The 17014-nt window shown below is 46.3% G+C and overlaps 1 protein-coding gene across 1 annotated transcript; it reads left to right on the forward strand.

Moving 5' to 3' along the window:
• Positions 1 to 561: 561 nt before the first annotated feature.
• tmprss6 (transmembrane serine protease 6) lies at positions 562 to 16674 on the forward strand. Its single transcript, XM_030094013.1, has 18 exons — positions 562 to 716; positions 1591 to 1723; positions 2277 to 2419; positions 2501 to 2568; positions 2663 to 2850; positions 2932 to 2973; positions 3581 to 3785; positions 3903 to 4039; positions 5198 to 5310; positions 5679 to 5788; positions 6451 to 6593; positions 6677 to 6775; positions 7938 to 8051; positions 9024 to 9140; positions 9632 to 9800; positions 10823 to 11100; positions 13642 to 13778; positions 15327 to 16674. Exons 1-18 carry the CDS (start codon positions 627 to 629, stop codon positions 15489 to 15491), a joined length of 2451 nt encoding a protein of 816 aa, XP_029949873.1. The 5' UTR covers positions 562 to 626; the 3' UTR covers positions 15492 to 16674.
• Positions 16675 to 17014: the final 340 nt, after the last annotated feature.

Genomic DNA, 17014 nt, shown 5'->3' on the forward strand with positions numbered 1-17014 from the left:
ATTTTTTTAACAAAACATATATTTTTTCTACATATTACTCTAAGCTGTGGTGAAATTCTCAAAACAAAAAGCTTCAAATAAATACGACTATTTTGGTCATCACCTGGTTTCATTTGCTTCTTGACGTGCATCCTGCAGTGTCAGTGCTCCTCCACCAGTCTTCACGTTTGAACATATGAGCAGCCGTGGTCGCGTCGTCGCATGAAAAGACAGATGATCCCGAGTCAGACCCGCTGGGATTCGCTGTTTGCTCGGAAAGTCAAGTGAACTCTGGAGGAACCTGCTCTCCAATAAACATGCGCCGGTTTCTCTCCCTGCTGACTCACCTGTGCAGGTGAGTTCACCCTGTGCATCACTGTTGCCTGGCAACCGCATCTCCACACCTGCTGCAGGTGCATGTGAGAGCTCGGCTTCCCGCAGCGCTGCGGAGAGCTCGCCTGCGAGCGGTGTGCAAATCCGACGGGGCTTCGGGAAATATTGACAGGCTGCCGTTGTACCTTTGGACCTGCAAACAGAAAGCGGGTCGTCGTCGGTGGTTTGCAGCGACATGATGGCCGGAGATGCTCGGTGAAAGCGGGTGGACTGCAGGTTCTCGGACACGGAGATGATCTCTGGAGCGGACGGAAATGCGGAGTGACCCCATGGCGCTCGGCCACGGCTCCAAGAAGTCGGTTTCATGTGAGCAGGGAGTCGCACCTGCAGTCCTCAACAACGGGGTCAGTAAGAGCGAGGCGTTTGGAAATCTGCGTGATCCGAGTTTCTGCTGGTTTTCACAACAACAATCCTCTTCCACATAAAGAGACTGCTTTCACATGACTTCTGGTTTCATGACGGCTTTCAATTCTACTTTTCTGGACTGGACACACTTCCTCTCGTGTGAACCCCTCTGTGTGTGTGTGTATGTGTGGGTGTGTGTGTGGGTGTGTATTCAAGAATCACATTTTATAATCGTCCTGCTCCCTGAATCTTGTACAAAATGCACTCTTCAAACAATCTTTACCGAGCAGGAGCGGTTCTTCTGATGCCAATAGTTGCTGTCATCAAGCAGAAGTTGTTTGTAATTTTGCATTTTGTCTGTGATTTTATGTTTTTATTTATTGAAGTATTTTAGGTTATAGGTTAACAGATTAGGCTATTGCTACTAAAACATGTGATAAAGACAGTGTCAGCATTACTGTGTGTTTTTAACTTCTCCAGCCCTTTTCTAATGGCAAAATATGAGGAAGTCAGCATCAAGCAGAAACATTGTTGGTACAGAGTGAATAAGTCGTGCTTGCTTGAAGCCTCTGAAAGCTTCTGAATGAGTGAACCTGGTCACTGCTGACCCCTCCACGCTGCTGCATGTCAGTCGGAAGTCTTCGTTCCTCCATAAATAACATGAAAAGCAGAAAATGGACTGATACTGAATCAGTTGCTTGATCAGGGAGAATCAGAGCGTCTGAAAGCCTTTTCTTCCTGACGTTGGGGAAGGTTTGTGAGCCACATGAGGAGGTTCAAGCTCAGGTATTTTTAGCCCGGACGCAGCTCGTCTCTGACTGGAGGCGCAGACGAATCGCCGCTCTCTCTGATTTGCCCTTCGCTCTCCTCCAGGTCGGACCCAGTAATCAGGCGGCGGCTTCGCCCCCCAGGAGGACGCGGCCCTGCAAGTGTCTGCTGGCCTTCCTCCTCATCCTCATCGTCACACTGACAGTGACGGGCGTCACGCTGGCCTGGTACTTCCTCGGTTCGTCCATTTTATTTCCCCTTGCAGTGAGGTGCTCAGCGCTGAATGTCCCTCCTTCATGTCTGAGATTTGGAGCCTTTCTGTGTAGAGTTTGCATGTTCTTCCTAAGCATTCTAACTTTTATCCAGCAGCCTGACACATAGACAGCACTCACACACACACACTTCACCTTCAGCGCTGTTGACCCGACCCTTCTTGTCTCTGCTGGATCTGTCGGTTGGCAAACGGAAGCCGCAGCCTGACTTCAGCGAGTGAAGCTCTGAGAACAGAGGATGCATGAGTGTGGTTTTCTCTGAATCTGCTGATTTCCTTCCATGGCACCGCTGTTGACTCAAAATAGCCCGGAGGTGTGAATGTGTGTTTGACTACATTCGGCCGTCTTTCCAAATCCGACAAGCATCCAAAATGTGCAACCAGAAATCCTCCTTCTTCCTTCTGTTCAGAAAACTCACTAATAGCAAAGAACCTTTTCAATATATGGATAAAGAAAATGAAGAAGGTAATAAACTAGTCAAAAGAAAATATGTTAAATTTCTTCTCCGCTGTGTTTCAGAGTACCGGGTTTGGAGGCTGGAGCCTCGTGTCCAGCAGCAGTACACGGCCTACGTGTCCATCCTGGACAGGAACTTCTCGGCCGGCCTGTCGTCTCACAGCAGTCCGGCCTTCCAGAGGGAAGCCAGAGGAGTGCAGGGCGTGGTGAGGAGGGAGCGGCGGGAGCCCGGCGCTTCGGGGTTTTTGTTTGAATGTCCTCATGCTTCTTTTTTTTTTGTCTTTCAGGTCGAGAAAGTCATGAAGGGCTCGCAGCTCTCTCGATATTTCAACTCCACCACAGTGTTCGCCTTCGGGTGAGTGGGTGAATAAGCCGACGGTCGCTGCATGTCGTAAAGTTTATAGGAACGGTCGTGGTTTTTAACGGCGCGTCCGTCCCGGTGTGTGCAGCAAGGGGAGCGTGGTGGTTCACTTCTGGGTGCTGATGTCCGTCCCCGGCAGCCACGCCGGCAGGGTCACGCTGCAGAAGGTGGCGTCCAGCCTGCAGGGCGGCCTGAGAGGCCTCGGCCGGCCGGAGGGGGAGGAGACGGCGAGCGTCGGGGGATACCTCCTCCACCTCGCCACGCTGACCGTCAGCGGTGAGAGAGAGGAGAGGCCAAGGGTTCAGATGATGGGAGGACTCACTGGCTTTGATTCACCTTCTGTTCTGCTTCCTACAGAAACTGATGCAAAAGTTGTAGAACTGTTGAAAGCCTCATTCGGTACCACTCTTCATCTATTGCTCCTCATTTTATTGTAAATTCTTCTGATTGAGCTATAATTAGCATGCAGCTCAGTGAACTGTAATTGATCAAAACCTGATTTAAAAAAAGAGTCGGGAGCGAAGACAGATTTCCAAACAGTCGGGCTGCATGTGGGACATGATCAGAATGGCTTCGTCATTAGATAACGCCACAGAAAACACCAATCAGCCTCATAAAGTCTAGTTTCCTCTTTCTCTGCAAATCCTCAACAACAAACTCTGATGTTCCTAACTCAACTCTAGTTAAAAAAAAGGTTTAAAGCCACCATATTTAACTATACATTTACACAACATTTCACTTTGTTTTCTAACTCAAAACCTTTTTAATCATTGCCTTGTAAATAATCCTGATAATCTGTGTTCCAGCGACTAACAGTGGTCTCTTTGCTTTGGCTGATTTGTGTTTCATCACTATATGATCACCTGAAATCTTTCAGAGCCCAATGTTAAATCAAAACAAACTTGAATTTCAGTCATGAATTTCCTGAATTTCATGAACTGGAGCTCCAGACGATGTCCGAACCAATCCTCCTCTTTGCTCGTCTCTCGCCGTCTTTGACTGGAAGACTGCTACCGCTACCAGAGGGTGGCGTCCGGCAGCCCCGTGGCGCTGTGCGGCCCCGACACGCGGCGCTCGTCCTGCATGTGGCATCTCCAGGCCGCCGCCGGCTCCCAGCTGGAGCTGCACATGGAGTGGCTGCTGCCCGAGTGTCGCGACAGGCTGGTGGTGTACGACTCCATCACCCCCTCCGACGACCACCTCATCACGTCGTGAGTGTCTGACGGGTTTCAGGCTTTGTCTTTGAGGCTTGATACGGACGAACAAGAACCTCACGTACGAAGCTGCGGCTCAGGCTGACGATCTTCCTCCGGCCTCTTTCCTTCCAGTGTGTACGGCTGCAGCAGACACGAGCACGTGGTTCGAGTCCTGTCGTCAGGCGAGTGGATGACCGTCGTTTGGAAACAGGGTCTGCACAATTACAAAGACCCCTTCTCCCTGTCTGCTCAGGCCTGGGATCACCCGGGTAAGACTCTCTCAAGATTTCATCCAAATAGGATGAGCAAATGAGTGAAATACACAGTAGGCAGAGTCCTGTGGAAGAAGGATTTTCTCAAGTACAGCAAAAATGTCAAGAGGAAAAGTTTAGTCATACAGAAAAGTTTAAAGGGAATTTATGGTTTATTTTCATAGAAGATTTTTTCTATCAATAAGTGTCCAGCAGCCAGGAAGGTAATGAGGCTGGTGTCAAATTACAATCACTCAATTTAGTTTTGTGACTTGAAAATATGTTCAGTTTGGGTCTACAGAGGCTCAAGCAGCCAGATACTGCTGTAGGTGGAACAGAAGCTCAACTCTAGACCAAACAAGTTAAATCCAAAAAACCCAGGATGGATCTGTCAGTACTTAGCTTTTCTGTGAGCTTCTAGATTTTAAGATAATATTCAGTTGAATATCCTGACTGTTTTACCTACACAGCTAAACTGTTAATTTTCCTTGAAGACTGAGTTTTTGCTCACATCATTTGGGATCATGAGCTTGATGAATGCAGTCCCAGGTGTCCGCGCTCGGAGATACAAACCAGAGTCGGGTGACTCTTAATTCAAACGCCGCTATTTCAACACTGACCAGGATGACTGTCCGGGATGGAGAAATAGCTGGAAAAAACCCTTCAAAGTGAAAATCAGGTGATTTAGACAGAAGTTCATAGATTGAGTAAATTTCAGCAGCTATGCTACGTAAAGTCCTGTATGTCTCAATAGAGGAAGTAATCAAACAGACCTCCTGGTTCTTCAGCTTTCTTTAAGTCAAACCGGAGAGGTGAAATACTTCATTTAAAAACATAAATACCAAACTGATGGAAAAATCAGGGAATGACCAGGGTCATCTGGACAAACCTGCAGAAAGGCGTCTGTAAAAGTTCCCATCAGTCTGAGGTTTGCTGACGGTGAGATTCTTCCTCTGGCTTCTGTCTGGAAACAGACGGATGGAGCGTCTGGACAGAGCGCCGTCCAGCACGCCGATCTATCCTGGCTTTACTGGAGGGCAGAGATCTGTTACACCTGGGCCCTGCAGAGTTTTAGTATCTTCTCCGTGTTTTGTGGTTCTTCACTCTTTCCTCTGTCACAGAGGTAAACGTGTTTGTTGTTGTTGTGTTTCTTTCCCTTTGCTCCGTGGTTCTCAGACTGTAACGCCACCATTCAGCTGGAGGCCGTATCAGGGGTCCAGGGGACGCTCAGGACGCCGTTCTTTCCCAGCTTCTACCCTCCCAACACCAACTGCACCTGGAGCTTCACTGTAGGCCTTCCACCCTTATATCCAGCTGCTACCCATCAGCATTAGGTTTACATTCCCATTGGCAGAGTTTGTCATTCATTTCAAATTCACCTTCAGTGTATAGCTTTGATGCTAATGCTAATCACACATCAGCTCGGTTATCAGTGCTGTCATGAAAAAGCTGCTTAAAACTAGTATTTCTGAAATAAAACACAAAAATGATGCATTTTCACCTGGAACATCCTGTAAACATGAAAAGTGAGCAAAAACGTTTTTTCTGTAAATATAGTGGGACACGTGATCAGAGGCGAGTGGGGACATGTTTTAGATGAGGACGACGGCCAGAAATCTCTCGGTAGTTACTGTTTCTGTGCTGCGTTGTGTTTCAGACGCCCGGCGCAGGAATGGGCCTGTCTCTGGAGTTCCAGGGCTACGAGCTGAACAGAGCCGCTTACAACCAGGTCTGCACCCAGGGCCAGTGGCTGATCCAGAACCGCAGGTACACACACACACACACACACACACACACACACACACACACACACAGTCTTGTATTTCTATCCTTGTGGGGACCGTCCATTGACTCCCATTCATGTCTAGCCCCTAACCCTGACCCTTACCCTAACCCTAACCCACACCACAACAAAGCCTAACCCTAAAGAAATGTTTTTGCACTTTTACTTTTTTCAGTAACAACAACATGGTCAAGAAAACACTGTTTCTCCTACTTAGGACTGGAAAAAGGTCCCCACAAGGCACGTCGTTCCACGTTTTGCTATCCTTGTGGGGACATTTGGCCCCAACAAGGATAGAAATACGAGAACACACACACACACACACACACACACACACACACACACACACACACACACACACACACACACACACACACACACACACACACAGTTAATGAAGACATATTTTTCCACTACTGAGCAGCAGGGGTCAGTGTTGCTTCAGGTTACCTTACCTTGTGACTTTTTGTCACAGGTTATTTTATCTTCAGTAAAAAGCATTTTCTGTTCATGCTGATAAAGCTGTTGCCGAAAAGGTCTGAAATAAGAGATGCTGACAGTCAGACGCTTGAGGGGAAGTCATGGTTAAGCGAAGCGGGCCTCTCCGGCCTGCGGTGGTCTTCAGTCTCTCTGCTCTCCTTCCCAGGCTGTGTGGAACCAGGAGCCTGCAGCCCTACAGCGAGCGCCTCTCCCTCCTCTCTTCAACCACCACGGTGACCTTGACCTCTGAGGTGTCGCTCACCGGCCCGGGCCTCCAGCTGCAGTACGGCGTCTTCAACCTGTCCGATCGTAAGCCGCCGACGCCAAAGTTCGACCGAATGTGTTAAAACTGGATGGTCGTGAGGCCGGTGCTGACGGCGGTGTTTCCACAGCGTGTCCAGGCCAGTTCCTCTGCAGCGTCAACGGCCTGTGTGTCCCCGTCTGCGACGGAATCAAGGACTGCCCCAACGGACTGGATGAGAGGAACTGCGGTACATGTTTTCATCTTCACACTCAGAACTGATCGTTGATTTCACAAATCAGCCGTGAAAGCAGAAGGAATGTTAAAAAGTCATTGCAGTAGACATTGTTCATGAGTTTGGAAATGTGCAAAACTGTAACCTGAGAAAAAACAGGCACTTCTTCAAAATCCCCTGTTCCTCTATGAAGTATCAGGTTTGTTGACCTGAGAGGTCACGTTGTGTAACTTTTCTATTTAATGACTGGTTTGGGCCAATTCAGACCTCCTGGGGTTTGACGCTTCTGATCTAGGAGATCTGAAGTCATCAGATTTATGTGACCGAGTTCAAGCAGAACATCCATCATGTGAGATTCGACAGTGTTCTGCTAACGAAAGCCGGCCGGAATGAAATCAGTCTAAATTCTATGAATCCAAAACCTCGACAGACACGATTTAGAACCGCTGAGATTCAGCAGTTTGTCAGGACAAAATGTTAAAATCGCTTTGGTTTAGGTTAAAGCGTCAACTTAGGTCAGGAGTGTCAACTAATTAGATGTGCATTATGTCCGCAGGTGGCGAAAGACTTTTTGACATTTTACCGTTTTAAACTCAAAAAATTATTTTCTGTTTTACTCACACACAATAAAATAATAGGAAAAAAAAAACTTCCTGAAAATGTTCAAGTCTAAATTCAGTACTATGAATAAGGAACTAGAGCAGGGGTGTCAAACATAAGGCCTGTGAGCCAGAACCGAACCACAAGAGGCTCCACTGAGGCCCATCAAGCAAATTATTAAAATCTAAAGGAAAATTTTAATACTTTTTATTTTTAATTTTATCAGAGTAGCTGACACAAAACACTGAGACCTGATCAGTGATGCTGCCATTAAAGACAGCTCCACCTCACTGGTAGCATATTAGCATTAGCCCCAGAGCCACGCCGTCAGGCCAAGTTTGGCAAAACCAGCATGATGAAACAGCGGCAGGAGAAGATTTTTAGACATTTCACTGTTTTTCCACTAAAAGGTTTCATCAAAATTGGCTTGATGTTCAGATTGTAGTAATTTTCCTTTTTTTCATCATCTTTTTTTAAATACCCCTCGACTGTTCTGATGCAACCTTCTGTCTCGGCTTCGTCTTGCTTCCGCTCATGAACCTCGCCTGTGTTTGAATCCCATCATGCTCTCTGGCAGTGTGTGTGGCGCAGTTCCAGTGTCCAGAGGACAGCCAGTGTGTGGACTACTACAAAGTGTGCGACCAACACCCGGACTGCCCCGAAGCCTCCGATGAGATGAACTGCACCGACGGTAAACAGTCCGGCGCCGCCCCATGACACGGGGATCCTCTGGGTCGAACCCGGAATGGCGGTCTTGTAGCGGGGATGAAGCCGTACAGAAGACGGACTGACGTTGTTTCATCTTCTTCAGACCGTGTTTGAACGGTTGGAGAGCGTTCTCAGTATTCTCGTCTGGTTTCCACTGAATTGATCTCGTCAGCAGACGGGCGGCCGCGGCGCCTCCTCTCCTGCATCCCAAGTGGCTGCGAAGCGCACTTCAACACAATCCGCCGCCGGTGAAGGTTTATTGTGAAGGAGAAAATAAAATAAATAGAGTGAAGAGACTCGAGTGTGCTGAAACAAATAACAAGAAAATGCAGCAAAGTATAAACATGCTGAAAATGGCAGAAATACAAGCAGCAGTGAACACATGCAGTGCAGCCGCTGCACAAACTGTGTCCAGTTAGGATGAAGCTCTTCTCCGCTATCGTATGTTTTCAACATCGGAAGAGTCAGAAACACACTCCACACACTGTGTGTATGAACGTCTGGATCACATCAGCAGCACACAACATCAGCATGACCACAATAATACACGACATTCACCCCACGAGGAACATTTCAGGGAGTTTTTCTTTTACAAGTTCTTTTTTCTGCTTCAGATTGCGGTTTACATGATTCCCTCTTGACTTTCCAAAGTGTGGTGAAATGAGCTTTAAACCGCGCTGTGCTCCCCCAGGACCCACAAACCCTCATGCTACACACTCTTTCCCCCTCTCCAAACTTTATTTACTCTTACAGAAAGCCAGACTTAATAACGCTGTTCATATTTCAACATGTTCCCTCCGTCCATCGTCCATCCTGTTCAGGAGAACTGGAGCCAATTCCAGGACCGATGGAGGACACACACACACAGAGACACACACACACACTCGCACGTCACTCTGAAGGCGTCGTGTTACATCGTTGTGTATAACTGAAAGATGTTGTTTGTGTTGTTAAGGTGTGGAGTGTACGGACATGACGTATGTGTGTTCTGATGGAACGTGTCTGAAGAAGCCGAATCCCGAGTGCGACTCCGTCACCGACTGTCCAGATCAGTCAGACGAGACGCGATGCGGTGAGAAGACACGACAACACTGAGATCCTTTATTTCTTTATTATTCTGACTTATTCTCCCTTTTTGTTTAACTCGCCACTCCTTCTGAACCGATTTCAACCATCCCAGTATCAGGAACAAACTCTTCTTTCAGTCATGTGAGCTGCGACAGGGAGGGAACTAAAACATGCAGGACGTCGGCCCTCGAGGACCGGACCGGACCAGATCTGGTCCAAACCATCTGAGAGCCGCATTCCAATATTCATGACCCACTAAAAACACAAACTGAAAGCATAATTCTCCTTTTTTTAGACGTGATATTAGCAAATATGTCATTTGAAGACGGGCGTCTGCTTTTGAGATTTCTCAGTTTAACTGTCAGATTTTACTTCAGATTGTTTCTGATAGTTAATCATACAACATGTGTATTCAGCTGACAGCTTTATGTTTGACTGTATGTGTGTGTGTGTGTGTGTGTGTGTGTGTGTGTGTGTGTGTGTGTGTGTGTTCAGACTGCGGCCTCAGGCAGTTCTCCAGCCGCATCGTGGGCGGGGCCAACGCCTCGGAGGGGGAGTGGCCCTGGCAGGCCAGCCTGCAGGTCCGGGGGAACCACCTGTGTGGGGGGGCTCTCATCTCCGACCAGTGGGTGGTGTCCGCCGCTCACTGTTTCTATGACGACCAGTAAGTGTGAGAAGATGGAGGGGAGGATGTGTGTTATTAGCCATTAGCTTCATTCGCTTTAATGAGGCTAATTTGAAAAAAACCAAAAAAAAAAACTGGTAAACAGATAAGACAATTTAATCACATGAACATATTAATCTGTTTCCAACAAACTTCTCAAAAGTGTGTGTGAGAGAGAGAGTGTGTGGGGCTCTGGGATAGATTGACAGGCACAATCCAATCCTGGACAACCAAGAATTTCTGGATTTAGAGGCCTTTGTCTGTCAAACCCGGCGCCGGCTTGCTGGACCATGTCCAAAACTGCCGCTGCAATATCTCGTAGGGGATTAAGTGTTTTTCTCTGCATGGGGATTAAAAGCTTTCCCAGCCGTCAAGGGTGTCCTGGCATTTCAGACAATGGAGATTTTAAAAACACATAGGAAAAGATTTCTTTTTTTTTTTTCTTTTTTAATCCATTACATATATGTCGATTTGTGATAAAGTTACTGCTTAATAAACAGAGAAGGGTCTTTAGTTAGTAGTTGGTAAGAGTTAAACAGTCTTCTGTTTCACACAATATTTAAAGTGAAAATTGATTTTTTTTCTATGGTGCATTGTTATTATGTCTTATTATTATTATTATATGTCTTATTATTATTATTATTATTATTATTATTATTATTATTATTATATTTAAAAGAGAAGTATAATTTCCAGTGGCGCTGAGCGCCATGGTTGTGTGAACAGACACACTAAACACAACAAAAGTTTTTTGTTTTCACTTGAAAACGTTGTCAGAGCTCACTACACCATCTTGTGGTAGAAACCGGTATTGCAAGGCAGTGAGGCAACATTCACTTCATTTTGACTTTTAGATTCAAAACAGAGCTGATGCCTCCAAGAGGAAGTAAGAAAATACAATGAAGCTGCATCATAAATGCAGTTAGATTTCATTTCCCTCCTGCCGTTCTGCCAGCGAGTTGCCTTCTGCCCCCGACGCCGCCGAACATATTAACTCTGTTGGTCTCCTCCGCCCGCCGCAGGCTCTACTCCCCCTCCATGTGGACGGTGTACCTGGGTAAACTGACGCTCAGGCGCAGCAGCCCCACCGAGGAGGTGGCTCGGGTCCAGCAGATCGTCCTGCACCACTTCTACGACGAGGAGTCCCACGACTACGACCTGGCCCTGCTGAGGCTGGACCGGCCGGCCGCCGCGCTGCTGGCCGGACACGCCCGGCCCGCCTGCCTGCCGCCGCCCACCCACCAGCTGGAGCCGGGCCTGCTCTGCTGGGTCACCGGCTGGGGGGCGCTGCGTGAGGGAGGTGAGGGCAAAGCAGATCTACCAGAAAGTTTGAATTCTTGAACCAGGTTTTGCTGCAATTCTTTACGGGTTACAAGCTTTTCTCCACAAAAAGTTATACAATTAAAGAGTCTCAACAACTCAGCTGTGATCAGATGGAATGAAGGCAGATGGACAAATTGATGTTTTAAACATTTATCAGTGTGCCCATAGTGAATTAATCATTCTAAAAAAGCCCCAGATAAATTCCATCTCCGCCTCACATTCCGATCGGATCGTGTCTACGTGTCTTTAACTGGATCCCAGAAGGTTTGATGATTCCAGTGTGGCTTTCTGGAGTTTGGGAATATCTGCTTTTCAAATGCCCAAAACAATCAATTCAGGCGTACGATGGTGTGTGTTTTTACCGTCGTCTCGCTCTCTATGGCAGAACAAAGCAGAGATGAAAGTCGCCTTCATTTCTCTGTTGCTCAGCATGCGCGGTGGGATTCCAGGCACTGAACCAACAGATGGCACATTTCACTACTTTTACGGCATATAATTGTCTGACTAAACTTTCACAACAATCCTGAGTGCATGCAGGGCTGAATGCTCTCCGGGGATTACTGCCGCGGTATTTTTAGCAGCTGGGAACTCATAAAGAGCTTATGAAATGTCAAAACACTGGCGGGGAGACGGAGCACGGGGAAAGTGAGAACACAGCCTGAAACGCTGGCCGTGGCGCGAGGGGAAGCGCGTCCGGGTGACACCGAACTCCTCAGGACGTTCGTTTGATTTGTTTTGTTTGGTTTATTGTGAAAGTGGCTTTAATCACAGCAGGGAGAGCTAAATGGTGAAAGTTGCTGAACGGGACGGATTTATGAGGCGGGAGGGATTTCCCTCAACTAACGGAGCGCTGCACACATGACCTGAACTCCAGGGAGTTTTCAGGGGAGTTTCATACTTCTCTTTTCTAGGAACAACATATTTTTGGTTCAGTACATTATTCTAAGGATTAAAAAAGTCCAAAAAAAGCAGAAGAAGCATCAGAAGAAGCTCTTGTGACATTTATTCTGTCCTGGAGTGCATTGTCCTGCTTTATAGCATTAGATACAGTTTTACTAACAAGTGACTTTTCAGAACTTTAACAAACATTTTCTCCGTTTTCCTGGTTTCCTTTGGCCTTTTATATCTACACTGTGCCTTTCAACCAACACAAAACTCCCATGATGCATCGCTTGTAGCAGAAGATTGAAATGAGCCTCGCTTTATTTACATTATGCAGATAATATGAAATGACATGTTGAATTTTTGAGGTTTCTTCATGAGAATAACCTAATGAATTGATCACTCTTCCATCTGATGTCGTTTTAGCCGTTACAGATATCACAAATCGCATAAAACCGCTTCATATTAATGAAAGTCTCACAGGGAACGTGGTGGTGTTAAAATAAACGCACTCTGCAGGGAACGACTCCGGTTCAGTTTAACTCTCTGAACTGTGACCGAACTGAACGGAGGAGCGTTTTTACAGCGGCAGAAGAAAGGACATAAAGGAGGAAGAGAGAGGAAAACTCTCACTTTAAATTTAAATACAGATGAAATCGGGCATCTGAGAAGCTGGAACCTTTTAAAGATTGGTTTTATGGTGTGATAATTTGTAAAAAATTTCCTCGGTGACGTCTTTAAAGGGATAAAAGTTTGGTTTGCAGCTCGGCTTCAGTCGGTCGCCGTGTGCAGGTTTACGCTCTGCAACCTGCAGTGAAGAATGTTTCATCTTCCTTTTTCCATCATTTCACCACAGACCACCGCTTTGCAGGACATCCAGCACACTGCAAACTGACTCTTCAATTAAACCTTGTGGATTTATGAACATTTAAAGTTTAAAAATGCAGTTTTATTTACTGTTTTTAAAAAAATCTCGGAACCCTTCATAAGTCAGCTTTTTTCTCCGCCTCTGGCCAAAACGTTACTCAAAGTAAAATCAGTCATTTGTGAGGGAAGACATTTTGCTATCTGTAAAATAAGCTTTGTGTTCTACAGAGGACTGATAAGGAAACACATGAAATGAACTAATTCGAAATAACGAGGCGGGAGAAGATAGAGCCGTGTGGGAGGGAGTTGTTTCTGGTTTGATAACTCGAATTTTAAAAAAGGAGGGATGTGAAGATAAAGAAGCTGCTGAGAAGCATTTCTTTTTAGAAGAAGTAACTCAACTTTTGAGAGAGATTAGCATACATTACTGTGTTTGATGTGTTTACTGTGAAGAGTGTTTAGAGGAGCAGTGATCGAGCTTTTAGCTGAACACACGTTGTTCACACGGCGCATAAAATATGAAAGGATCAGGTCTGATTTCAACAAGAAACAATGCACTTTGTTGATCTCTGTTAGGAAACTGTCTGCCTGTAAATGCACCAAGGAGCAAAATCTGACCTGTCGACAGAAACTCTTCCTGCCATAACTTCATTTTTGTGTGTTATTCTCTTTATTTTCCCATATGTTCCACTTGGTTTTCAATGTCTGTATTGTGGGAAAAACCAGTTGAAGTACAGGTTTTTTTTTCTTTTTTTTTTTTTTTTTTCAGGCAAAGCCAGTAACATGCTTCAGAAAGTGGACGTCCGCCTGGTCAGCGAGGAGGCCTGCGTTCGCTCCTACGGCAACCTGGTCACTCCCAGAATGCTTTGCGCCGGTTATCGCAGCGGAAAGAAAGACGCCTGTCAGGTACTGAGAGGCACGTGAAGACATATTCTAAATAAACATTAGGGTGACGCTCCTACCGATCGGCAGCAGTTAAAGCTAGGGTAGACGATGTTGTCCAAAAGCACTTTTTGTCATACTGAGTGAAATGCTCCTCGCCCCCTGGGAGAAGTCAATACATTATGTGTACGGAAAAAGGTGCGGAAAAAACTCTGACAACTGTAGCGGCCACAGGAGTGTAAAAATTCCGACCAATCGTAAGGCGCGGACCGCTTTTAAGAAACCAATCAGATGCTCCTGCCCCCCGAAAAATAGAACGAAGCACAGAGCGCGAGCCGCGGCCATTTTTTGCAGCGTTTTTCTCTTTACTGACGAGTAAGTCAATGACGATTATTGTCTCGAACGGCCTGCAATACGCGTTGTGTGCGGGCAGTCAGACAGGTTAACATGGGAGGCGATCAGAAACTCCGTGCGCAGCGCTTCCGCGTCCAGTGCGTTCCCCCCGTAACAGTGGGAGCTAGGCTTGGGGAGATGCTACATTCGAATACATGCTAGTTTTCCAAGATTGCCGACCCTAGCTTTAACACACAAACGCCATCAACTTAGCTGCAGCTGGCAACAAAAAGGTCATTTTAATGAAAAAGTTTTCTTTTTTGCGCTTTAATTTCAGATATATTTCATGTTTACATGGCAACGTTTTGAAAACGATGTCCGTTCACACGAAAACGCTGCAAACAATGCAGCTAGCATGAAGAACACAAGAGGGCGCTGCTGTTTGTTTTTGTGATGAAGCTGCAGATAAACATTAACAGCAGCACAAAGCTGTTTTTCCAAACATGAAAATGTTATCATGTGAGCAGGTTTTAAAACACTCCTAATTTTGCAAAACATCACAAAACTCGACACATTAACGGCTGAAATGTTGCATCGATGTGATCGAATACATTATAAATGATCAACTTCTGACTTCAGCCTGGACTGAGAGTTTTTTTGGGAGACTGATTGGAGAAATTGAAGATTATTCCACTGTATTTTAATTTTCCACTGTATGTATTTATGAAGAAAGAACACATTTAAAATAGAGCGAAGAACTATGGTTTATTTTAGAGAAAATTAAAGTTTGATAGCGTTTTCGAAATTTAGATCATAAATATGGAACAATTGGGATTTTCAGTGTAAAATAAAATAGAAGATACTTTTTTTTCTTAGAAAATAAAGTAGAAGATACTTTATTAATCTCAGAGGGATTACAAAGGGATACAAAGTTTTGGGTTTGCAGCACAGAGACAGCGAGAGGGTCAAATTTAGCCAAACAAATCCAGATCTGTTTGGCTCTGTTCATCGATCCATCCACACAGGCAGACCCGGATTCAAACATGTTCCCTGTCAGGATTTAGCGCTCACCCCGAATGAACTCCGACACTCAGTCTGCCTCATAAACAGACCATAAAGCGAGCGCTAAAAGCCAAAAGCTCGATATCCAGCACAGCGCTGCGTCACTGGTCATAATGATAATCACCTCTGCCATGAGGCCGCTGGCCCGCGGCCGTTAACCCTTCCTGTCTCCTCCAGGGAGACTCGGGTGGGCCCTTGGTGTGCCAGGAGCCGTCGGGTCGGTGGTTCCTGGCTGGCGTGGTGAGCTGGGGCCGAGGCTGCGGCCGTCCAGACTACTACGGCGTCTACACCCGCATCACCAGGCTCACCGGCTGGATCAAGAAGGTCATCAGCGGCGCCTAGGACCCCGAGGAGCTCCGTCATCTTTACGCCCGCTGCTTCACGGCCCAGATAACGACTTTAAGTGCTTGCTGATGATTTGCGGTTGCTTCCTGGTTAAAAGGCTTCGTTCTGAAGTCATTCTGGGGACGAGGAACCTTTTTTATGTGACTTCTCTCACGGTGGATGTTGTAAAGTCGTGTTGAATTGTGTGCAGCAAAAGGAAATATGCCAAACTGAAAACCAAGAATGAAAGTGGTTAAAAGACTCGACATGAATTTCTTTGATCGATTGAAATGTAATAAATACTAAAAGCTAATTCATTTACTTTCTAAAAAATGTCTTGTGCTCCGTTGTTTATCTGCTTTAGATTCAGCACTGTAGTGAACCTGGAACCTTGAAAACGTCGTGTGAATGGGGCCTTCGATCAGAATGTCCTGATCAGTCACATCCAGGATCTACACTGATCTGTAAACTTATTGTCCGCCAGGCGATGTGAACAATCAGCCCATGAGAAGAAGCCAGATCAGTCCTGCGAGTTTATCCGTCAACGACGATGATACAACATGAAGTCCTGAGAGACGCCAGGAGCTCCTCCGCTGGACGGAAGCCAAACAAACTGAAGTCTCGGTTGTGTGTTTTAGCCGGCTTGGGGAAGAAAGAGCTGTGCGGGTGTGTGAGCCGACACACTCTCCCTCAGGTGGCTTTACAGGGTGGAAGCCATGTTTCTGCGAATCGGCGCCTCCGAGGAGACGCAGCCGTTCTTTTCAGCCCATTTCATGATGAGCAACAACGATATTCTCGGGGGTGCCGGGAGCAGGTGGCGGCGCCTGGCACGCCTCCCGCCGGCTGGATGTTCGTGAGTCACTGTGGCTGGTAAACACAGCGGAGACACAAAGGGTCTGGCCTCGGAGGCCAGATCCGGATCCAGGCGGTGAGGCGTCCTCAACTCTCTGCGCTCTCTTCCCTCCTCTCTCTCCCGCTCATCTTTTTCACTCTGGAAATTGGCCCCAATCCTCCGGGGACATTTCAATATTTTGAAGTTCCCATTTCCAGCGTAATTGGCCTTTCATTAGGTTGTAAACCATAATGGCGGTTCTGCTCGGTGAAGCACAGCCACAGTGCTGAAGCGGGCCCCGGGGGGCTTCAGTGGCAATTAATCAAGACGCTTTTCAATAAGATGTGGCGACGATGAGTGACCTTCACCGTGTTCTCTGTACAGCGTGTTTTAAATTACACTGACGTTTATTCCAAATGGACTTGAAGAGACTTGTTAAATAAAAAGTGTTGGTGTCTCTGATTCATAGTGGGAACAGCTTGTCTTTTTCTTACATGATGCTATGACACCAGCACTGGGGCTGTGAGCCGCTAAGTTATCACGCTAAACAAGTTCCAGAGCTGCTGTCTCTTTCTGTCTTCTTTTTTTTTTTTTTTTTTTTTTTTTTTTTATATATTTTTATTGGTGTGTTAACAAATACAAATCAAAATGTTAGCAACAACAAATGTCATATCTATATTTTCCCATTTTGTACAGAGGTGTCAACAGA

Source organism: Salarias fasciatus, chromosome 6, assembly GCF_902148845.1.
Source record: "Salarias fasciatus chromosome 6, fSalaFa1.1, whole genome shotgun sequence".
Lineage (NCBI taxonomy): Eukaryota > Metazoa > Chordata > Actinopteri > Blenniiformes > Blenniidae > Salarias > Salarias fasciatus.

Bases quoted from the DNA above. Each gene is read 5' to 3' on its own strand.
- tmprss6 (XM_030094013.1), top strand. From the start codon at position 627: ATGCGGAGTGACCCCATGGCGCTCGGCCACGGCTCCAAGAAGTCGGTT. The intron at 2,569-2,662 runs GTGAGTGGGTGA...CGGTGTGTGCAG, and splicing joins ACCACAGTGTTCGCCTTCGG to CAAGGGGAGCGTGGTGGTTC. The intron at 4,040-5,197 runs GTAAGACTCTCT...CGTGGTTCTCAG, and splicing joins TCAGGCCTGGGATCACCCGG to ACTGTAACGCCACCATTCAG.